At 49.7% G+C, this 20,762-nt stretch overlaps 2 protein-coding genes across 2 annotated transcripts; one reads left to right on the forward strand and one right to left on the reverse strand.

Moving 5' to 3' along the window:
* Positions 1-1,534: 1,534 nt before the first annotated feature.
* LOC125936292 (colostrum trypsin inhibitor-like) lies at positions 1,535-4,706 on the forward strand. The gene is made up of 3 exons (XM_049650347.1): positions 1,535-1,691; positions 3,805-4,020; positions 4,526-4,706. Exons 1-3 carry the CDS (start codon positions 1,616-1,618, stop codon positions 4,534-4,536), a joined length of 303 nt encoding a protein of 100 aa, XP_049506304.1. The 5' UTR covers positions 1,535-1,615; the 3' UTR covers positions 4,537-4,706.
* A 3,501-nt stretch (positions 4,707-8,207) lies between these two features.
* PIGT (phosphatidylinositol glycan anchor biosynthesis class T) lies at positions 8,208-17,416 on the reverse strand. Its single transcript, XM_049650694.1, has 12 exons — positions 17,184-17,416; positions 16,459-16,636; positions 14,528-14,655; positions 14,095-14,195; positions 13,843-13,929; positions 13,240-13,327; positions 13,031-13,128; positions 12,775-12,940; positions 11,665-11,865; positions 9,778-9,943; positions 9,587-9,670; positions 8,208-8,873 (listed from the first exon to the last, which is right to left on the reverse strand). The coding sequence occupies exons 1-12, from the start codon at positions 17,368-17,370 to the stop codon at positions 8,621-8,623; spliced, it is 1,737 nt and encodes a 578-aa protein (XP_049506651.1). The 5' UTR covers positions 17,371-17,416; the 3' UTR covers positions 8,208-8,620.
* Between the last annotated feature and the right edge of the window lie 3,346 nt (positions 17,417-20,762).

The raw sequence follows: 20,762 nt of genomic DNA on the forward strand, positions 1-20,762 counted from the left end.
TGAGTTCGAGCCCGCGTCTGGCTCTGTGCTGACAGCTCAGAGCCTGCTTCAGATTCTGTGTCTCCCTCCCTCTCACTGCCCCTCCCCCGCTCACTCTCTGTCTCTCGAGAATAATAAAACATTAAAAAAAAAAAGAATATAAATTTGTCTTTCTCCAGGGGCCATACTTTTAACAAGTACAAGAAGACAAATGATGATAATCTGACATAACTGATGTCTCTTGAGTAGAAAATTCAGCAATTGGAACAGAAAATATTCCAAGAATAATACAAGAAAATTTCCCTTAAAAAATCTGTAGATTATAAAAGCCCTCCATGTCCCAGTTAAAAAAAAAAAAAAGATGCAGAATGATGTCAAAATAATCTTGTTAAGTTACTGGATCTCAAAGAGAAGCAAAGAAGTCCTTAGACATTCAGGTAGGAAAAAAGCAACATTCAAAGGACAAAAACATTCAAGCCACTTAGCAACATTCCATGGCAGAATTTGGTGGAGCTAGGTCCACCCTGGTCCCAGGTTCTGGGAAAAGAAAGTATGACCCAGGATTTTTTTTTTTTTTTTTTTTTTTTTTTACCCCATCAAATTGTCCTTCAAGTATTAAGGCAATATGCAAACATTCAGGGAAAATACTGCCTGTAAACTCTAATAGTCACTAATAGTTACTTCATGTGGTGGAAATTCACTGTTCAGTATGGTAGCCACTAGCCACATGTGGCTACTGAGCACACAACATATGATTAATATGAATCATGATGTGCGATAAATGGGAAATACACACCTGATTTCAAAGGCTGGGTACAATACTGCAGAAGAGGAAAATACTGCATTAATATTTTTATTACATGTTGATCATATGTTGAAACGGTAATATTTTGGATATATTGAGTTAAATTAACTATTATTGAAACTAACTTTTCTTTTTACTTTTTTAAAGGCAGGTACTAGAAAACTATACTGTAATATATTGCATTATATTTCTGTTGCACAGGACTGTAGTAGAATCTGGGGAGGGATTTGCTTCTTGTTTGTACTATTCAGTATAGCTTGATCTTTTAAAAATAAGTGTGATAATTTATATAGAACAATCAACTCATTATTCCTTAGTTAAATAAATAAAGCAATGAACAAAGAGCTATGTTTTCTCTCCTGGGATGTTGAGGCAACTAGCTGGGAGGATCTGGATGGGAACCAGTAATAACAGAATGGAGAACAGCTAAGCTGGGTTCCTAGGGACCGTGTTGTCCAGCCCACTTGTTTGACAGATAGGGAATAGGGAAACTGAGGCCCCCAGAAGTCACTTACCAGTCCAAGGTCACAGGAACTCAAGTGTGCAGTAGATGAGGCTGAGGACTGGCATTCCAGATGCTGAAGAAGCACTGACTTAGGGCACTGGCTCAACAGGCTTCAAGAAGTCCTCCCAGGCAAGTGGCACTGCCTCTGGGTGAGACGTCCAATTCTTCTGGGCCCACGCTCCTTGTCGAGGGTACTTCCTCTTCCAAGTAATGAAAACCCAGATACTTCCCTCAACTCTGAGGAAGAGGGCACACCTGCTTTTAGCTGCAGGTATAAATTTTAGTCTCCCAGCCCCACTCTAGAACACTCAGCTGCTGCTGACACCATGAAGGTCAGCCTGTTCCTTGCCCTCTGCTTCCCCTTCTGCCTGGTGGGCATCGCCAGCTCAGAAAAGACCTCAGGTGAGCTGAGGGGTTAAAAAAGAATATCTCTGAGGGGTGCCTGGGTGGCTCAGCCAGTTAAGTGACTTTTGATGTCAGCTCGGGTCATGATGTCACAGTCATGAGATTGAGCCCTGCATCAGGCTCTGCATGGAGACTGTTTAATATTCTCTCCCTCTCTGTCCCTGGCCCTCCCCCCACTTGCACCCGCTCTCTCTCTCTCCCTCTCAAAAAAAAAAAAAAAAAAGGGGACCCCTGAGACCCATAGCCTGTGGGGGAGAGGGAGGCATAGGGTGGGAGGCTGGCTGCATAGGGCTACCTGGTCACTTCCACCTCTGGAGGAAACAAGAAGTGTTCATCTATGGTCTCCATGTAGTCTGGGGAAGATCTGGGGCCAGACCTCACAGATGTCTGTTTGATTTAATTCAATCCTCACCAAGTTTAATTTTTATTACAAAGCAATGCATGGGTTTGTCTTAAAAAGACAAATAATATGTAAATATATGAAGTTAAAAAGTGAGTCCCCTATTTTAGCCAGCCTGAGCAATCCTGCCTTCCAGAATCCTACTCCCAGAATTCTTACAAGAGGAAATAGATTTTCATATTGCTTTTAAAAGGAAATCAGGGGCACCTGGGTGGCTCAGTTGGTTGAGTGACTGATTTCGGTTCAGGTCACGATCTTGCGGTTTGTAAGTTCGAGCCCCACATTTGGCTCTGTGCTGACAGCTTAGAGCCTGGAGTCTGCTTCAGATTCTGTGTCCCCCTCTCTCTCTGCCCCTCCCCTATTCGTGCTCTGTCTCTGTCTCTGTCTTTCTCTCTCAAAAATAAACATTCAAAAATTTTTTTTAAATAAAAAGGAGATCAGGTTCTGAAACTTGGCTATACACTGGAGTCACCTAGGGGCTACGTGGGTCCCATACTCCCAGATTCTGATTTAATTAGTCTTGGGTAAAGCCTGGGCATTGGGATTTCTTTAAAGTTCCCCAAGAGGAATCTAATGTTCCACCAACATTGAGGATTGCTGCCCTGATGAAAGACCTTGAATTCCCTTCCTAGAATGGTTTCTTTCCAATTCTAGCGAAGAATGGGTTCGGCCTGGAGCGTGTCATATCAATTGAAGATCCACAAAATGGTACCATGGAGCAGAGTTGACCCATGAGCTCATTGTCTTAGGGGTGCATCCTCGTTGGGGAGTGTACATATCCAAGTAATGTGTATTGCATCCCATGAACACTGGGATCCCGTGTGTCCACCGCCAAATAATGGGTGAGGATGTGTGTGTTGGGGCGGCAGGGGTGGGGAAGAGGTATACATACACATGTTTGATAAATCACTTCATGTGACAACCAGAGTCAGATGTGAAAGGAGTTAAAATAACAGGTGATTTAGTAAAATACATCGATGTCTTTATTTTTTCGTTACTCATGGATAGTGAATATTATTTAAATACCTTTTCCCTAGTTATAAAAATGATACTGTTCATTGTCATTTAAATGATACTAAAAATAACTAGAATATAAAAATCACTTGAAATTCCACCACCCAGGAAAACTATTACAAATACAGTGGGAAACAACTTACTAATCATCATTGCATGGTTTTATCGGTATATTTTACATCAACGGGACCATTCTAGATCTTGTCTTCTTTCATCTGATTTTTGTTTCACAAGATTATAGACTTCTCTCCATGTTGATATATATAGACCAGCACTATTCTCATCCACGACTGCGTGTAACCCATCAGTCCCCGGTCGGTGAACACTGATATTTTATCCAAACTATGGTTGTTGGCAATTATAAACAAGGCCACAGCACATATCTTGAGTGAAGTTATGAGAAGATGTAGCATGCAGAGTCCGGGATTTGAAATTGGAACTGGCTTTAAACCCCAGGCCTCGACTGCTGGGTTTCATGATTTTTGGAAGATTACCAAACATCTCTGCGCCTCCATTTCTTCATTTGTGGGAGAGGGACAGTAATATCTGCTCCGAGAGGTCATTTAAATCGTGCAACCCATGGCAAGCACCTAGCGGGGGGCTTGGTGTAGAAGACATGCTTCTAAAAGAAAAATACGTATCACTTCTTTAAAAGGACACCCACGTGACAGTCCCTGTCTCTCCTCACCCCTGCAGCCCATCTCGAGCGAGAGGCTCCCCAGGAACTGCTCCAAACTCTGCCTGCCCTGTGCCGGCTCCCCCCCCTCGAGGGCCCCTGCCGAGGCCGTTTCTACCGCTATTTCTACAACTCTACAGCCCATGAATGTGAGCACTTCACCTACGGTGGCTGTCGGGGCAATGCCAACAACTTTGAGACCACGGAGATGTGTCGGAGGGTCTGCAAACCCCCCGGTGAGTCCTCTTACAGAAACGGCAGAAGCAAAGGTGGCCATCGGGTGGCGGTGCTCGTGGGAAGGGAGCCGGTGGGATGAGGACGGTGGTGGTGATGCCATGGTGATGTTGCCACGGGAGGCGATGACGTCAGGAACGACCAGCCTCATGAAGAGGTGCTGGTGGCAGTGGAGGGAGGGCAGTGGGGTGGAGACAGCAAGGCTGCGGTTGGCGGCGGCATGGGTGGCGAAGACGAAGGCGGCATTGGCGAGCGCAGTAAGGCCTTGTCGTGTTAGCGGTGCTGCTGGCCCAGGGAAGGCAGCAGTGTAACCTTCACGGGGGATGATGGTGTTGACAGAGACGACGGAGGCGAGGGTGGCAGTGATCAGGGTGAGAGGTGAGAGAGCTGCAGGGGTCCCTGGGAGGGTGGCTGTTGAAGGGGGTGGGTAAGGGGTCCAGCTGACGGCCCTGGCTAGGCCACCAAAAGACCGGCCAAGAAGGAAACTGACTGTTGTCTCTATTACAGGGACAAGGTAAAAAGCCGCCGAAGACCGGGCCTGCATCCTCCTAGCCTTGACCGAAGGCTGGCTGGGCCTCCCTTCCTGCGCTCAGGCCCTGCTTGGAACCCATCCCGGAGCCCTCTGGGCCTGGGTCAATAAAGCATTCCAAGCCAGTGTGGCCTGAGGCCTTCTTGCAAGGGCACAGAGCCTGTCCTCACAAATTGCCCACAGCCACCTCAGCAACCAAGGGTGATCAAACCTGCACCACCCCACCCCTATTCCTTCAGGCCCTCATTGTCCTGTGCCCTCAGAAGGATGAGGACAAAGGACACAAGCTCCCTATCACCAGGGGGTCCTCCTCATGGAGGCCAGACTGAATGCAAAACTGGGGACCTGCGTGTCTGTCCCCAGGCCCCGGCACCTGCTCTTTGCTGCCTGGGGCTCGACTACCAGCTCAGCTTCTACTCCACCTGTTCAGCTGGAGCCACGTCCTAGAGCACGGAAAGAGCTAGAAATTCAGGGGATCTTGGTCAGTCAGGTGGGAATTTCCCCCCATGCAGAGGGATCTTGGAAAAATTAGGATTTTATATATTCTTTTAATTGTGGTAAAATATATACAACATAAAACTCACCATTTTACCCATTTCTAAGGGTACAATGTAGTGGCCTGAAGCATACTCACTGATGTGCAAGGGTCACGACCGTCTGCCTCCAGAACATTTTCATCTCCTCAACGGAAATTTCGTGCCCATGAGAACTGACGCCTCATCCCCCTTCCCCAGTCCCGTCACCTCCACCCCACCTTCCGCGTCTGCGAATGGACCCCTCCTCCTGCGAGAGACATCCTACAGCATTTGTCCTTTTGTGACTGGCTTATAGCGTTAGCATCATATTGTCAAGGTTCATCCCTGCTGCAGCCTCTGTCAGGATTTCTTTCTTTTTAACACTAAATAATATTCTGTTGCTCCATAATTTTTGGAATGCCGGGTGGCCTCTGCCCTGACCATCGCTGCTGCCTCCCCCATACCCTGTCCTGCTGCCCCCCCTTCCTTGAGATAAGGCTGCCTGGGACCAAACAGCAATACTAGAATCCAGGACCTGGGATTCCCAGACTAGACACTTGTCCTTGGTGGTTTCATTCATGTCCTTGGTGTGCCCTTCCCAAATACATATAAATAATATACAAATATTCCCAAATACATATAAATAATACATATTTGAGAGAAAGGACATGTTTTCCCCTGTATTTCCTCATTCTCTTTCACGTTCTTAACTACCTGAGAGATTGAGCTCTAGAAGATTAATCGAGGATAGACTTTCACTGGTATATGAAATAGTGTCTTTGCTCTGAAGCTTATACATTTTTAAAAATACGACTATTAAAAACGATTTTAAAGTAAAAAAATATAAATCGGCATACACACAACTAAAGAATTTAATCAGTTGCTCAGATCAACTCATGACATGGGACAGTAAGAACTGAGAACCGGGGCTCCTGGGTGGCTCAGTTGGTGAAGGGTCTGACTCTTGATTTCAGCTCAGGTGCTGGCACAGCAAGAATTTCAAGGTGCAGAACCCAGATGTTTGGGTGACCCGGCTTGCTTCGCAGCAAAATTACCGCCTGAGATTCCTTTCATTCACTCATTCGTTCAGCAATCATTGGAATGCAAACCGCATGCCAGGCTCTGTTCTGGACACTGCAGCTACAAGACAAAAATCCTTGTCCTTATGGAGCTTAATTATTAATAAACAAGATAAGTAAGACACGTTGCATGCTGATGGCGGTGAGAGCCAGAGGGAAACCACAACAGCAAAGCGGGGAGCTAGTTGCTGGGCAGCGCTTTAAACAGGCACTGCCGGTTAGCCCTCACCATAGGTTAGCCCTCACCACAGCGCCGCACTGGGTGTGTGAAAAGGGAGTCGGCTCCTGGATTCACTTTGAAGGTAGAGGACGTTGTTTACGGGCACACACGGCTCATGAGGGCAGAATCAAGGACGGCTCCAAGGTTTTTGGTCTGGGCAACCGGGAAGATGAGGGGTGCTGTTAACAGAGATGAGCTGACCATGGATGCGCCTGTTGAGGGTAGAAGGGGAGAGGATCGGAAGCTTGGTTTGATATTAAATCCGAGATGCCCTTAGACGTCCAAGCGCAGACGGCAGGGAGGCGGTTGGGTAAATGGATCTGGAGTTCAGGGAGGAGCATGGTGTGGTCAGTGCACGGATCACGTGGGACATGGTAGCGGAGGTTGTTCTGAGTGCTGACCCAGCTGGGGGTGTAAAGACAGCCAGGCCATGACTCCCTGCTGACTTGGCTTGCAGCCCGCTTCGGCCACCCTCCCACCGCACTCTCATCCCATTTACGCCCTGCTTATTTACTGCTTGGAAGAAAAACTCAAGTGACCAAAACCGAGGTGGTTTTGCCCATGGTCTCAGTTAGCTCATCACCTTCTTCCTACACACACACACACACACACACACACACACACACACCTGCACACACATCACTCGTACATTCTGGGGGCTCTTGGAAAACCCTCAGAGGCAACCTAAACAGCCCCATCTATGTTGGCGGTACAGACATCACCAGTACTATTGTGCTAAAGACCCAGCACTCATACTTGTGGGGTTTCTAGGTGCCCCTCGCCCTTCCCCTCCCTACCCTTGAACCCCAGATCTCAGGCCAGGACAGCCTATACCCATTCATACATACGCTGATGGAGCACTTTCATGTCCCGAGCTGGATCAGGTCCAGACAGAAGACAGCCCCTGTGCCCCCAGGGACCTTAGGAGTTTAATGGACGTTTAAGAAAAAGAATAGCCGGGATGATAAGGAACCTGTGAAAGTAAGTCCAGGGAGCTCTGGGAGCGGAGGGAAGGGGCACCTACAGCAGTCTGGTGTATCAGGGAAGACTTCCTGGAGGAAGCAACATCTCTCTGGTTTTGTAAGCGTGAACCAGGCAGTAGAGGAGAGTGTGTGGTTGGAGGAACAGGGCATTCTAACGCTATGATTGAGAGCTGGGGAAGGGACAGGCAGTCTGCAAATACGGATACAACTAATGCCAAATGTGCCAGAGGCAGAGACAGAAGACTGGGCCGGGGGGGGGGGGGGGGGTGGGGGGGGAGTCTGCCTAAGGATCTGCTACAGGAACCCAGGGCTGTAGAACCAGAAGGGGAGGTGGGCAGGGGCAGGCCTCCATCCGATGGGCCTGGCTCCAAAGCCTGTGGGAGGTCTAAGGACCACCCACAACATGTGCCCGTGAAGAGTCTGACAGAAATGCAAAGGTGGGGTGGGCTACACTCAGGCCAACTGAATTCACAGGGTCTGGACCCCAGGAAGCTGCATTATTTTCACAAGCATCTCAAGTGATTCTAATGTACAACATGGTTAGAAAACCAACACACAGAGCTCTTCTGCCTCTCCAGCCCTACCCCTGGTGATCGGGGACTGGTTCTCGGGGCCCCTGGAAGGTGGAGGATGATTCACGTTCATGGTCATGGATATGCTTATATAAACACTCCTGGCCAAACCCAGGGAGTTCTGGGAATCACCAATGAGGGCACCAGGGAAGCCAGAGAAGAAGGAATTTTCAGCAGGTGAAGGAACTTTGTTTGTTAGGGTTTGGGGGAAAGTGTAGAAGTCTTAGGCAGGCACCCAGCAAAAGGCCCTAGACCCCTCTTCCCGGGCCTCAAGAACAGGAGGCCAAGAACTAAGAAAGTCACTTTTTATTCCACAACTAGCCAATTCCAGCTACCACACAGTGATACAAGTTCTTCAACGTGCCCCGTTATCTAGGTCGGTACTGTCCTAGAACTTTCTGCAGTGATGGAAATGTTTGTCCGCACTGTCCAGTACAGTAGCCACTAACCACTTCTGGTTACTGAGCACTTGAAATGTGGCCAGTACAGCAGAGAAAATGAATTTTTAATTTAAATTAAATTCCAATGCCACATCTGGCTTGTGGCTACTGAACCAGACAACACACTCCAGGGCTCGGCCTCGTCCAGGGGCGGTTTGGTTCGAAAGCCAACTCTGTAGAGAACACGTGGCAGAAAGAGCCCTGGGAGTCACCACCGCCCCTCCCCAGAGGCTCACAGCAGCCCCGCCGTGAAGAGGGCAAACCTCAGAGCGGCGGCACGCCACGGGCACGCCGGATAAGGTTAGCCAGCCGCTTGGCCAGGCCGCCCGTGCTGGGCTCCTCGATGTGGAAGGTTCGGGTGAGGAGATTGTAGAAGGAGCCATAGCACACGGCCACCACCGTGCACGTGAGGCAGATGACGTTGTAGGGCATGCTGAAGTCCGGCGTGGGCAGGTTCACCAGCAGCGGCTCCGTGTAGAGGCGCACAAAGTAGCTAGAGCTATCGGAGACCGGGTACCTGGGGGTCGGGAAGGAAAGGTGAGGCAGGACGAGGCTGCTCCAACCCGCCCCACCCTGCCCCACCCTGTCCCCACTCTTGGCTGCAGTGGGTCCAAGCGCAGCGGTGAGGGTTTGCAAAGCTTTCTTAGTTAGCCTCAAAACCTTTTGACAGAAGACATCTCGGATCAACACAGAAACACGTTAAGACAGCACAGAAACCTGTTCAAAGGAGAGCTGCCTTGTGCTGACGTGAGGAAAGGGGCCCGGCCTTCTCTGGGCTGCCTCTTCCTTAGCCTCCGGTCTCAGCCTCGAGGCTGTCTCCTCAGAGAAGTCCTCCTGGATAACCCACTGGAGTACTCCCCAGCACCACCTGTGACCCCATCACTCTAGACCAGAATCTCCCCTCCAGCCTCTTGACATGAGCAGGGCAGGGGCAAGGCTGTGTTGTGTCCTGCCGTATGCCCGGGGCTCTCTGAAGCACCTGGCATTTGATAAGCACTCGATGAAATATTCGTTAAGAGAACCAATGAGTAAGCGCAGGCTAGAACTACAGCTCTCCTCGTCTCTTTATTCTTCTGGAAGCAGTTCAGAATCATTTCACAGAGTCAGAACAAATATTATATACCACTAGGATTTTTATTGGGATTAACTCTGCACATTGCTTTGGCCAGCAGAAACCTGATCGTCCGTGTGGATGCCCGCCCCGAAGCAGGCGGCTGAGGTCATACTTACAGGGACTTGAACAGGGGGCTCTCTTCCCAGTCCATGGGCTTGGCTGCCACCGTGCTGGGCACGAGGGCACTGATGACAGACGGGCTGTGGAGAGGCAGACAGGCCTTCCGTGGGTGGGTCTCCCCCACCAGGGGCAAAGCAGCACAGCGGGGGGTCAGGAGGCTACGGGGCAGTACGTGAGGGGAGCCCACCTGACGTAGAAGCCGTGGTTGGGGTCCGGGGTGTACTCGGTCCACTTGAGCAGCGCCCGCTCAAACTGAATGGACACCTTGGTGGCCGAGTTGGCCGGCAGCTGAATCAGCATCTCCAGGAGGTGCGGCTGCAGCCGGTCCTGCGCGGGCTGGTAGTGGACGTAACCTGGGGACAGGCAAGGGTCACCCACACCTCTCTCCTGGGGTCAGACTACCTGCACCCTCGCCCCTACCTATCAAGGTCTTAGGCCCTGGATCGCAGAAGCCAGGCAGGCTCAGGGAGGGAAGCAGGGTCCTAGAAAAGGGGAAAGATGTTTCCAGGGCAGCTGTCCCGAGACACGTTCAATCTAGTTAATCCTCCCATCGCTAAAACCGGGGCGCCAGGCTTCAGATCCCTGATGTGATGCAACAGGAAGTTCACAGAACCGGAAGTTTCCTGACCAAAATGTGGAACCCGAATCTAATCAAGTTTCTATATCTAACCACCAGCAACCAAGAAACGTAAGGGAGGGAGGAACATGTTAAACACAGGCACAAGGACAGATTCAGAATGTAGAACATTCCATGTAACAAATGACCGAGTTTCTCCGAAAAACAGACTTGGGGGGAAAAAAGTGGGAACTGTTATAGATTAAGAGAGACTTAGGAGCAAACACCCCAATGTAAGATGTTAATAATGGGGAAACTGAGGGTGGGAGGAGACGGAGTACATGGGAACTCTGTGCTTTCTGCTCAGTTTTTCTCTCAACCTAAAATTGCTCTAAGAAAATAAAGCCTATGAATTAAAAAGAGAGAGAGAAACTTGAGAACTTATCAAGCAAATGCAATGTGAGGACCCTGTTTCGATTCTCACCCAAAAAAACAATTATAAAGTGTTATTTTTAAGACCACTGGGGGAAACGAGAGTGCCAAGAATGGGTGGTATTCTTTTAGAAGCCCTTTACCTGTTAGAGACATAGACTGAAGCATGGTGGCTATGGTGTCTAGGATCTGTTTTAAGATACTCCAGCAGAAACGTAACAAGATCGAGAAACGGAATAAGGGCAGAGATCACAAGCGAGGGGATCTGGAGGCCGCTGGCGCTTGTGACAGGCACAGGGCAGCGTGACATGCTGTGCGTTTGACACTTTCCAGAGCAAAAGGTTAAAAAACAAAACAGAAAAGTCCACAAAATACACGCGTGGGATGTCCGAAGGAGAGATTCTGAAGGTGATGCAAACAGTGGCGCGAAAGAGAAGTACAACAACCCCAGGCTGAAAAATGAGGCAACAGCAAGTGTTGAGACACGTTAAGTCTGGGTGTTCGGGATGTGCCAGGACCTCTGCCTGAGAAGTCCTCTGTTAGGTCTCCCTCCACTCCAAACGACAAGCGCCCCAGTGCTATGCCTGCCACCTAGCGGAAAGCAGGCAGTAAATACTGACTCCTCTTCAACACAGAAAATACAAATACATTTTTGAAACTACAGCTCTTTACCCCTCCCAAGGAGACAAAAACCGTCTACGCCAGGTTTATCGTTTTTTGTTTCTACACTGTTTCTCCTGCTGCTAACCTGTTCTCTACTGCAAGCCCATGAATCAGCACAAAAGGATGTGCCCAGGGCACCAAGGAAGGAGGAGCAAGTGAGTGAAAACGACGAGGAAACCACTGCCCTCGTAAAGCCCTATTAAGAATCAGTAGTACCACGTGTTGAAATTATTTGTCTTGCAGAAATTACTTCCGCATCTGGCACCGTGAGGCTACCTTGTCCACGTTTCAAACCCTTCCGGACTTTGTGTCGGTGCAGTGTCTCCAAGACACTTGAGGAATGACCTGGAGACATGAGGGTTTGGGGGACCCAGGGGGACAGCAAGCTGGGGAGGGGGGCCCGGCCCAGGACTCGGCTCTCACTCGGTTTGTTGTCCTTGCCCTTGGAAGTGATGGTGAGGGTGTGCACATACAGCCGCAGGTGCCAGGGCACGGTGTCCAGCAGCAGCACGGGGAAGGCCCGGTGTGGGTGCGTGTTGTACAGCAGCGTGTTCAGCTTCCCGTTCTGCAGCCCGTAGCCGCTCACGTACCGCTGAGCATGCAGGAAGGGCACCGGAGGGGCCTCTGCACAGACAAGTCCATGGTTAAGAGCCCCTAAAGGCAAGGGTCACTCCTCACGCACACTCCCCTGGCCTCGTTCAGACTCTCCGAGCCAGGAGGCAGTGGGGAAGAGCTTTTCCACCAGAACTGGGAAACTTGCACTCTGGAATTATCCGCGTCTTCCCCGGCCCACAGCATGACAGAATTACTGTAACTTCCTAAGCACTTGTATGTGCCGAGCTCCGTGCCCCCTCCAACCCAAACCAGTTGCCCTTGTGACAGTCCGCACTTTTCCTTGGTAACACTGAATGCGATCACAACTAATTAATTGTCTCAGGTCTGCCTCAATCAACAGACATAATGTTTCTCAAATGCAGGGTATCTTAGGTCTTCAAAAAATATTTGCTGATTGAATGAACGAACTCTGTGTTTTACATTAATTACGTCATCTACTCTGCTGGGTAATTATGACCCCATTTTCCAGATGAGACAGTAAGGTTAGGAACCTGCCCAAGGTCACAGAACTTAGAAGATGGAGTTAGATCAGAACAGCGACTCAAGGGATCTAGGTGGCTCAGTCGGTTAAGTGTCCGACTTTGGCTCAAGTCATGATCTCGCAGTTTTTGAGTTAGAGCCCCACGTCAGGCTCTGTGCTGACAGCTCAGAGCCTGGAGCTTGCTTCAGATTCTGTGTCTCTCTCTCTCTCTGCCCCTACCCCACTTGCACTTTGTCTCTCTCTCTCTGTCCCTCTCTCTGTCTCTCAAAAATAAATAAACATTAAAAAAAAATAAAACAAAAAACAAAAACAGTGACTTGGGACCTGGGTCTAAATACAAGCTTCATTCATATCCATGGTGAAAGGAAGGACTAGGAGTCTCCCCCAGAGATGAAACCTCTGCAGCCCACTGTGCCCAGCGGCCCGTCCGCACCCACCGCTCTCTGGGGGGCTCTTCCACTTGAGCTGGAGGTTGAGGTTACGAGAGTTGTTGATCACGGCCGTGTCCAGCAAGTCGTAGATGGCGTAGGTCTTCCGGGCACCGAGGATGACGTCCTGGTAGGTGGTGGTTGGGGGAGGGGTCACCTCCAACGTCTCACTGTCCTGGGGGCACAAGGGCAGGGCTGAGAAGAGAGCAGAGGCGCAGGCCGGCCTTGGGTGAAGGGGGACGGTTGTGACTGGAGACATCGGTACCTGGTTATAGCCGGTGATGTCCACATAGACTCGGCTCTCTGAAGCCAGGGGGCAGGGCTCCGTCAGGGTTCGGGAGAACATCCGAAAGAGGGACCAATCTGAGGGGCAGAGGGCAGGGTTCAGCGGGGGCTGGGGACAGGCCTTGTTTGCACAGACAGGGCAGGACCAGTGATGGTGGGGGGCGATAATGAGTTGCCAGGGCAGCCTACCTTTCTTCCCCTGTCCAGTGACGAAGGCATCAAACACAACAGAAAGGGTCTGCCTCAGCTCCCAGGAGACGCTGGTACAGCGTGCATTCTACCACAAGGGCCAGACAGCGGCCGTGAGGACGCATCACTCCCCGCCCCCTACCACACACACAGCCTCAGGGACTCCTACCCGGACTCAATTCCTTGTCTAGTATGTATCTTCCCACCCATTGATTTCCTACTGTTCACTACTGAGCACTTGACCCTGTGCCAGCAGCGTTATGCACCAGTCGAATGAACCATCACCAACACCCGTAGGAACTGATCCTACTATTGTTCTCATTGGACAGAGGAGGAAACCAGGCTCAGGAAAATGAAATGATCTGTCCAAGGTCATGCCCAGAGTGACTGGGCTGGCAGCTGCACACACAGCTATTGTTCTTAACCACCTGCCAGGCAACCGCTCAGTTTCCTTGGTGTGTGGCCAAATTCCCCATATAATCAGCATCACGGCTAGCACTTACTACTGGCTCAGCCCGCGACAGACACTAGGCTACGTGCTTTACCTGCACGTTCCCTCAAGGGCCCTGGATGGCACCCCCACTCCCATTCCCCATGACTTACCCTGCAAACAGGACGGATATGCACTGCCTGGGAGTGGTAGCTAGTGTGGAACAAGCGGTCAGCCTTGAGCAGCACAGACAGGCCTGCCTGGAGGGAAGCAGGAAGAAGGGACAGGTCAGTGCCCTGCATGGTGAGACACCTGCTCCGAACGCCGCCTGGGGGAGTGGTGGGGGCAGGCAGAGAAGGGGCACACGCGCCAGCCCTGACCGCTCTCCAGGGCTCCCACGCACATTCAGGGAGCTCCGGCCTCACCTTGGAGCTGCAGGGCAAGAGCTTCTTCCATGGGGTGAGGTTCTCAGTGCAGACAACCTCTCGCGGTAGCACAGCGTAGCGCAGGAAATTGTGATCAGTGCCTGAGGGAGACTCAAGCTGTCTGGAGTGGGCTTTGGGGCCCAACTCTTCAGGACCCATACTCCAAAGTTGGGGCGACCCCCCTCCTGCTCGCCATGCAATTCTCCAGCACCACCGCCCTAACAGTCTCTGCTGGGGATGGGATCCCTCCTCTCCTCGGGAGAAGAAGGCAAGGCAGAGACAGCACGGTCTCGGGAAGCCTTCCTCCCGGGCCTGCACACCCAGGGGATTTATGACCCAGCCCAGCTGAGGGAGGAGGAAGCTGAGGAGAAAGGAGGCAGAGGTTCAGGCAAGAGGTACCAGCAAGAAGCAAAGGGCCGCGGGGCTATCTCACCATTGGCCAGTCCCAGGGGTTTGAAGGAGGCAGTGGGAGTGACCGTGTTGGTGGAGTCAATGAAGTTCAGAGAGGCGCAGAAGATACCTGAGAGCACGTTACTGAGCTCCTTCCAAGATTTATCCACGCTGGATGGAGACACAAACCCACTCACTGTCACGGGGCTGCCTCTGCTCCCTCCGTCCAAGCCTGCACTTGGCTGCCAAATCATTAGACTGACTAGCTCCCGGAGCTGCCAGGGCACAGGTGCCCTGCTCAGCCACCTCCTGGGTCTCGCCCTACCCACCTCTTCTTCCTCACTCTGGACATCCCTGCATCCCCACAGGTCTCTGTTCAGGTGATTCCTCCTCCTGCCTGGGAATGCCCTACTCACCCCTCTCTGCCCACCTTCAAGGAAGCCCCCTCCTCCAGGAAGGCTCTCCTGCCCTCCTCAACCACAGCCTCCTCCTGTGCTGTGATCGTTCTGACCATATGGGCCTCTCACAAGGTCCCTCCTGGGACATGGCTAGGTGGTGGCAGCATCTTGTTTTAAGCATCTTTTCTCCTCAACTAGGCTATGAGCAACCAGGGGACAAGGAGCAAGTCTGGGTCACCTACGTATGTTCCACAATACCATGTAAAGTGCCCCACATCTTCAGAGGCTGAGATCATCCCAGTGAACCACCTGAGGTGTGCCCAGCTGGGCAAAACTACATATTTCCCTGTGAATGCCCTGGGCATGAAAGTAAGTCCTAGTTCCACCCTCAGAGTGGGAAGCCCTACATCTATAAAGGCTCACTGAACAAGGAGAAACAACCATTCTAGGACCCTACAAAAACATCAAATTAAATCAGAAAGAGAAATATCACAATGGACTTGGTCTCTATATTCATAACAGAAAGCATAAAACCAAAATTCTCAACATCAGCTCCACATTACAGGCAATTATGAGCTGAGGGGAGACAGTGACGGCAAAGCAGATGGCAAGAAGGCAAAGGAGCCAGAGTTCAGGCAAGAGAGAAAGGGTTGGCAGATCTGGAAATCACTGCTTGCTCCTTAGCTGATACCACCTCAGTGTTGTCCTGGGGTTTTTCAATAATCCTCTGCTCAGAGTTTTCCAATCGCCCCAATCCTTAAGCCTCAAATAAAGACTGCAAACTTGGAAGCCTGAAAGCTCCACCCAAGCCATAATCCGGTTTCACTTGGTGTGCACAATATTGGCCCACACAGCATTTCTTAAATTTTGAAATTACCGATATTTACATTTGCCAATTTGCACACTAAAATCCAGATTTCTGGCATCTCTGGCAAATGAGAGTATCTGACAACAGTAGGCAACAATGTTCCCACGTGGCAACGATCTACTGAGGCTGAGTGGCAGCTGTCCTCTCAAGCTCTCTAGCCACAGTCCCGACCCCTCTCCATTATTCCCCCCTTTTTAAATCATACTTGTGCTACTGATTTCTCACAGTGGAATTAAGAGGAAATTGTGGTACAACAGCAGTACCTAAACCTGTCCCTCTCCCAAACAGAAGCTATTCCTCTAACATGGAGATCTGGGGTCTCGTAGGCCAATTCTAGCCCACAGATGTTTTGTTTGGCCCTCCTGATGTGATGATGATGAGGGTAGTGAATGTCTTTTAAAAGGTTATCCAGTTTGCCACAGTCTTCTACTGCCTTACATCTAAGTAAGCTTCAATTCTTTGTTACCTGCCTCTGCAGATACATGCATGTGCTACCTTGTGGAAGTATTAAGGGAAGTAAAAAAACCACCAAAGTAAAGAATGCCACTTAGCGGTAATATCATTTCTTACTTCTGATGCCAGTTTCACCCCCCACAGAATTGCTGTCCACTGGAACTGCTGCCCCCCAAGAGCAGTGGCAGGATGACAACACCCGTGGCTGCTACGTCCCCCCTATGGCCTGCAACAGTCCTCAAGGTGGGCACTCACTCAGTGACGGTGTCTTGGAACCAGACCCAGAGCTCTGCACCTGATGGGGCCTGCAGGAAAGGTGGCCCCCAGTATCGAGTCCTCCAAAAGCCTTGCGTGAATGACAAGTGCAGCTCTCGTAGAGAATATTTGGAGATCAACTGCCCCAGGGCCTTGGGAAATAGCCTATAATGAGATACTGGAAAGCGGGAGCAAGTGAGTGATGATCCTGGAGGACAGGTTCTCAGCCACCCCAAAGAAGCAACAGAACCCAGGCGCTGGGGCCAGAGACATCCGAATGCCATACCAAACTGTCATTTACTAGTGATGTGATCTTGACCAAGTGCCCTTACCGCTCTACATCTCCAACATCTCACAATCGCTCACAGAACTTAGCACTGCGCCTAGCACCCAGGATAAACAGTAACCGCCAATAGCATCATCGTCAGTTTTGTCGACGCAGGGTTCTAACTAAAGGGTTATAGAGTGGCAGCCTGGGCCTGCGGAAAGAGCACCTGAACTAGGAGTCAGGAGGAGTCACTGCCCCTCTCCGGGCCTCAGTTTCACCACCGGTATAACGGGGTTCTTCAATGACTCTCCCATCTTTTCCCAAATAGCTAGTTTGTCGGGGCCCGAGTCCAGGGCCCAGAAACCATTCCCGGGAACCAAGCCCCGCCTCCCAAAGCTCGTCTCTACCCACCGTCCCAGCAAGTGCCACAGACACCTTTCCAGTCTCACCCTCTCACCTTCTTCCCGCTGCAGCTCCGAATCCCAGCGCGTGCGGAACTGGAATGTGGCGGCTACGTCCCCAGAAGGCAGCGGGGTGATAACGAGCTCCTCCCGCAGGCTGTCGCGTGGGGGCTCTGCATGGCCCCTGCCCACCGGACCCAGGAGCAGCAGCACGAGCAGGACGAGCGGCAAGGCCACCGCCATGCCTGCGGCTGCTTCCGCCTCCAAGCGGCGCCCGCCCCCGCGAAAGACCGACCTCCAATAGGAAGAGCGTCTGAGAAAGGACTTCCGGTGCCGTCCCGGAAACCGGGGTGAGATTACCAGAGAGACGGGCTAGCTAGGTCCTTCGTGGCTGGTTCGTCTAAGGGCGCTCCGTAGGGCACGAAGGGCGGTGGACGTTTGGCCTGACGGGGGTGGGATGGGGGGCTGAATGGATGACTCCCTACTTTGCGGTATTCCTACCCATTAGAATTTGCTTAATAATACCGAGTGTCGCCACTGCCGCTGTGCCTATGTGATGATAGTTGAGGAAACAGGCTGAAAAGGTTACTTTTGCTAGGTCACGTGACAGGTCTCGTGCTTCTGGTGTCTCCATTTGCTGAGTCCTAAACCTGATGCAGAGCTTTTCCTGTAAAACCCCCGAATAACTGTCCCCTTTATTATGAAAAATGTCAAACATACAGCATAATTCAAAGAATGAACTCCTGTTAATGAACGTGTATTTCCCCATCACCTAGACTCCACCATTGACATTTTACTATACTTGCTTTATCACATATTGGTCTGTAAATCCCTCAATTCTTATGTTTTGATACATTTCAAGGTAAATTGCAGACATAAGTACACTTCTCCCCCCTAAATATTTCAGCATGCATGTCATTAAATAAAGGTTAATATTTGTTGATATTTTTCTTTTGGTGTAAAATTTACATACAATGAAATGCACAATCCAAGTGCACATTCACTGAGTCTGACAAGAGCATACACCCATCAAGATCTAGAACATTCCTAAAACCCTAGAGAGTTGGTTAGTCCACTTGCCAGTCAATCTCTGCGTCCTCCTTCCTTCCAGAGGCAACCAATGTTTTGATTTTTCTCCACAATATAGCTTAATCTGTTCTACTGGCTCATATAAGTGAAACCATCATATAGTGCGTATACTTTCTTGTGTAAGACTTCTTTCACAGGAAGAATGCTTCTGAGAACCATCCATGTTCTTGCATGTATCAGCAGCTTTTCTTTTTATTGCTATGTAGTATTAAATTGTATGAATACACCTTAGTTTATCCTGATGATGAACACCTGAGCTCTTTCAAGACTTTAGTTATTATGAACTAGGTTGCTGTATAAGTTACTCTGTAGACATATGTTTATTTCCTTTGGGTAAATACTTAGGAGTGGTCAAAGAATAGGTAAATGTTTAACTGTTTAAGAAAATTTCAGAGCTTTTCCCAAAATGTATCATTTTATACTTGCACCAACAATATGTGAGAGTTCTGGATACTCCACATCCTGCTCAACGTTTGTTTTTAATTTTTTGGATTTTTTAGCTTTAGCTATATGGTATACATATATCTTATTGTGGTTTTATTTTGCGTTTCCCTGGTGTATAATGATGTTGAACATCTTTTCATATGCTTGTTGGCCATACATCTGTTTTCTTTTGTGAAAAGTCTGTTAAAATATTTTTGCCCACCCCTCCCCCTTTTTCTATTGGTTTATTTGCCTTTTTATTATTGAGTTGTAAAGTTCCAACATTAAAATTCCTGCTTTGGTTTTTCCAGCTGCCCTATGAGAAACATAGTCACAAAAGATTTTGCCCACAGTCTCTTGGGGAAACTCACAACCATACTACTACAAAGAGCCAAATTTGGTGTTGGACAGGTCTACCAAGATATGCCCCAACCAACCAGAGAGGAAGTGTCAAAAAGTGTCATTATGCCCTCATTCTACTTATATATATAGTGTTCTTCTCCCACTAGACATGGAATGGAAGAAAGGCCCTGAGTTTAGATGTCAGACTGAGAAGGGTTCAAATCCCCACAGCAGCTTTTAACCCATATGAGCATAAGCAACCCGTGTCACTTTTCTTCCTCTGAAAAATAGATAAACCTACTCTCGGGGTTGTTGTAAGAATTAGAAATTATGTATATGTAGGGTCTAGAATGTAGTAAGTGCTTAATATTTACTATCATTTACTCAATCTTTGATATAGGGTCTATGATCTCCATTTTACAGAAGAGAAAACTGGAGTACAGAAACTAAGATAATTGCCTAACATCACATTGAGTCATGAAGCCAGGACTAGAGTCCATACCATCAACCTCAAGAAGGAAGAAAGGAAGGAAGGAAGGAAGGAAGGAAGGAAGGAAGGAAGAGGAAGAAAGAAAGAAAGAAAGAAAGAAAGAAAGAAAGAAAGAAAGAAAAGAAGAGAAAGAGGGAGGGAGAAAGAAAGAAAAAAAAGAAAGAAAGAAAGAGCTGCCATCGTTACGATTATATTTCTGTACTTTGTCTCCATTTGAATTGCCTGTCCCCATCATAAACACCCAGCCACCTCAAGGAGACTTACCTTCTCCCTCTCTGGTGTGCTATAGTCCCCTGTGCACTTCTGCTACAGCCTGTGTCATATTTCCATTGTGTGTGGCTGTGTCGGCTCCTGGAAGAGCTCTTGGTCACCTTAGTATTTGTTTCCTAAGCAAGGAGGCTAGCACATAGTAGGTGCTCAGTAATGTCTGAACAAACAAAAATCACAGCACAGTCCCATATTGTCCCCACACTGCCATGCTGTTCAGTGTCAAGTTCTGTGCATTCCTAAGGACTGCCACAGTACACACCTTCCAGGGAATCTTCCCCAAAGCTGTGGCCCCTCCTATTTCCTCCACAGCATAGGATTCTACGGGATGAGCTTGTCTTCTTCCCCTCCTCCCCAGAGTCTGTGACCAGTCTAGGCAATAGACAGAAGAAGCCACACTGTGGCTTGGAGACTGAAAGCTGGGCCACTTGCCTAGGAGTTGGCTCCGAATCCCCTTTTCCTCTCCAGGGGCACTGTGTGGCCTCGAAAAACAGTCAGCTGGAGATGCTGGCTCTGAAGGCTAGCCAAGACCCTGTGGTTTGGCAGAAGAAGAGATCATTGTCCAAGGAGGAAGTAGTCCTGGGGTCTCAGCTGACCCTAGACTTTTCCAGGCAGGGCTGGGGCTCATAGCAGCTGAATTGAAGGCTCCCCAAAGGCTCACAAACAATTCTATCTCTCCAGAAGGCTGGAGTCCCTCTCCCCAGGCAAACTCCCTGCCCTAAGCCCCACAGATCTAAACACCCTGTGCCTGGAGTACTAAGAGATTTGTTGACCTATTGACAGCAACCAAGCAAGTCTAACTTCCCATTATTCGCCTCGAAGGGGAGTAGGGTGCCCTTGGGAGCTGAGAAGCCCTGCATAGCAGAGCCACGGAGCTCACAGGCTGCAGCCCAGGAGAAGGCTCAGCCACAGTCGGGCGGCTGAACTTTGCTACTCCAAGGGAAGGGAGAGGGCAAAGGCAGAGACCATGTCTTTTGTGTGCAGTAAAGTCCTAAACAACCCAGAACAACTGCAAAATTTAACA

The sequence above is a fragment of the Panthera uncia genome (assembly GCF_023721935.1).
Source record: "Panthera uncia isolate 11264 chromosome A3 unlocalized genomic scaffold, Puncia_PCG_1.0 HiC_scaffold_11, whole genome shotgun sequence".
In the NCBI taxonomy this organism is placed as follows: Eukaryota; Metazoa; Chordata; class Mammalia; order Carnivora; family Felidae; genus Panthera; species Panthera uncia.

Bases quoted from the DNA above. Each gene is read 5' to 3' on its own strand.
- PIGT (XM_049650694.1), bottom strand. From the start codon at position 17,370: ATGGCGGTGGCCTTGCCGCTCGTCCTGCTCGTGCTGCTGCTCCTGGGT. The intron at 16,637-17,183 runs GTGAGAGGGTGA...CCCGCTTTCCAG, and splicing joins GGAGCTGCAGCGGGAAGAAG to TATCTCATTATAGGCTATTT. The intron at 13,328-13,842 runs GTAAGTCATGGG...CCCTTGTGGTAG, and splicing joins ATATCCGTCCTGTTTGCAGG to AATGCACGCTGTACCAGCGT.
- LOC125936292 (XM_049650347.1), top strand. From the start codon at position 1,616: ATGAAGGTCAGCCTGTTCCTTGCCCTCTGCTTCCCCTTCTGCCTGGTG. The intron at 1,692-3,804 runs GTGAGCTGAGGG...TCACCCCTGCAG, and splicing joins CAGCTCAGAAAAGACCTCAG to CCCATCTCGAGCGAGAGGCT.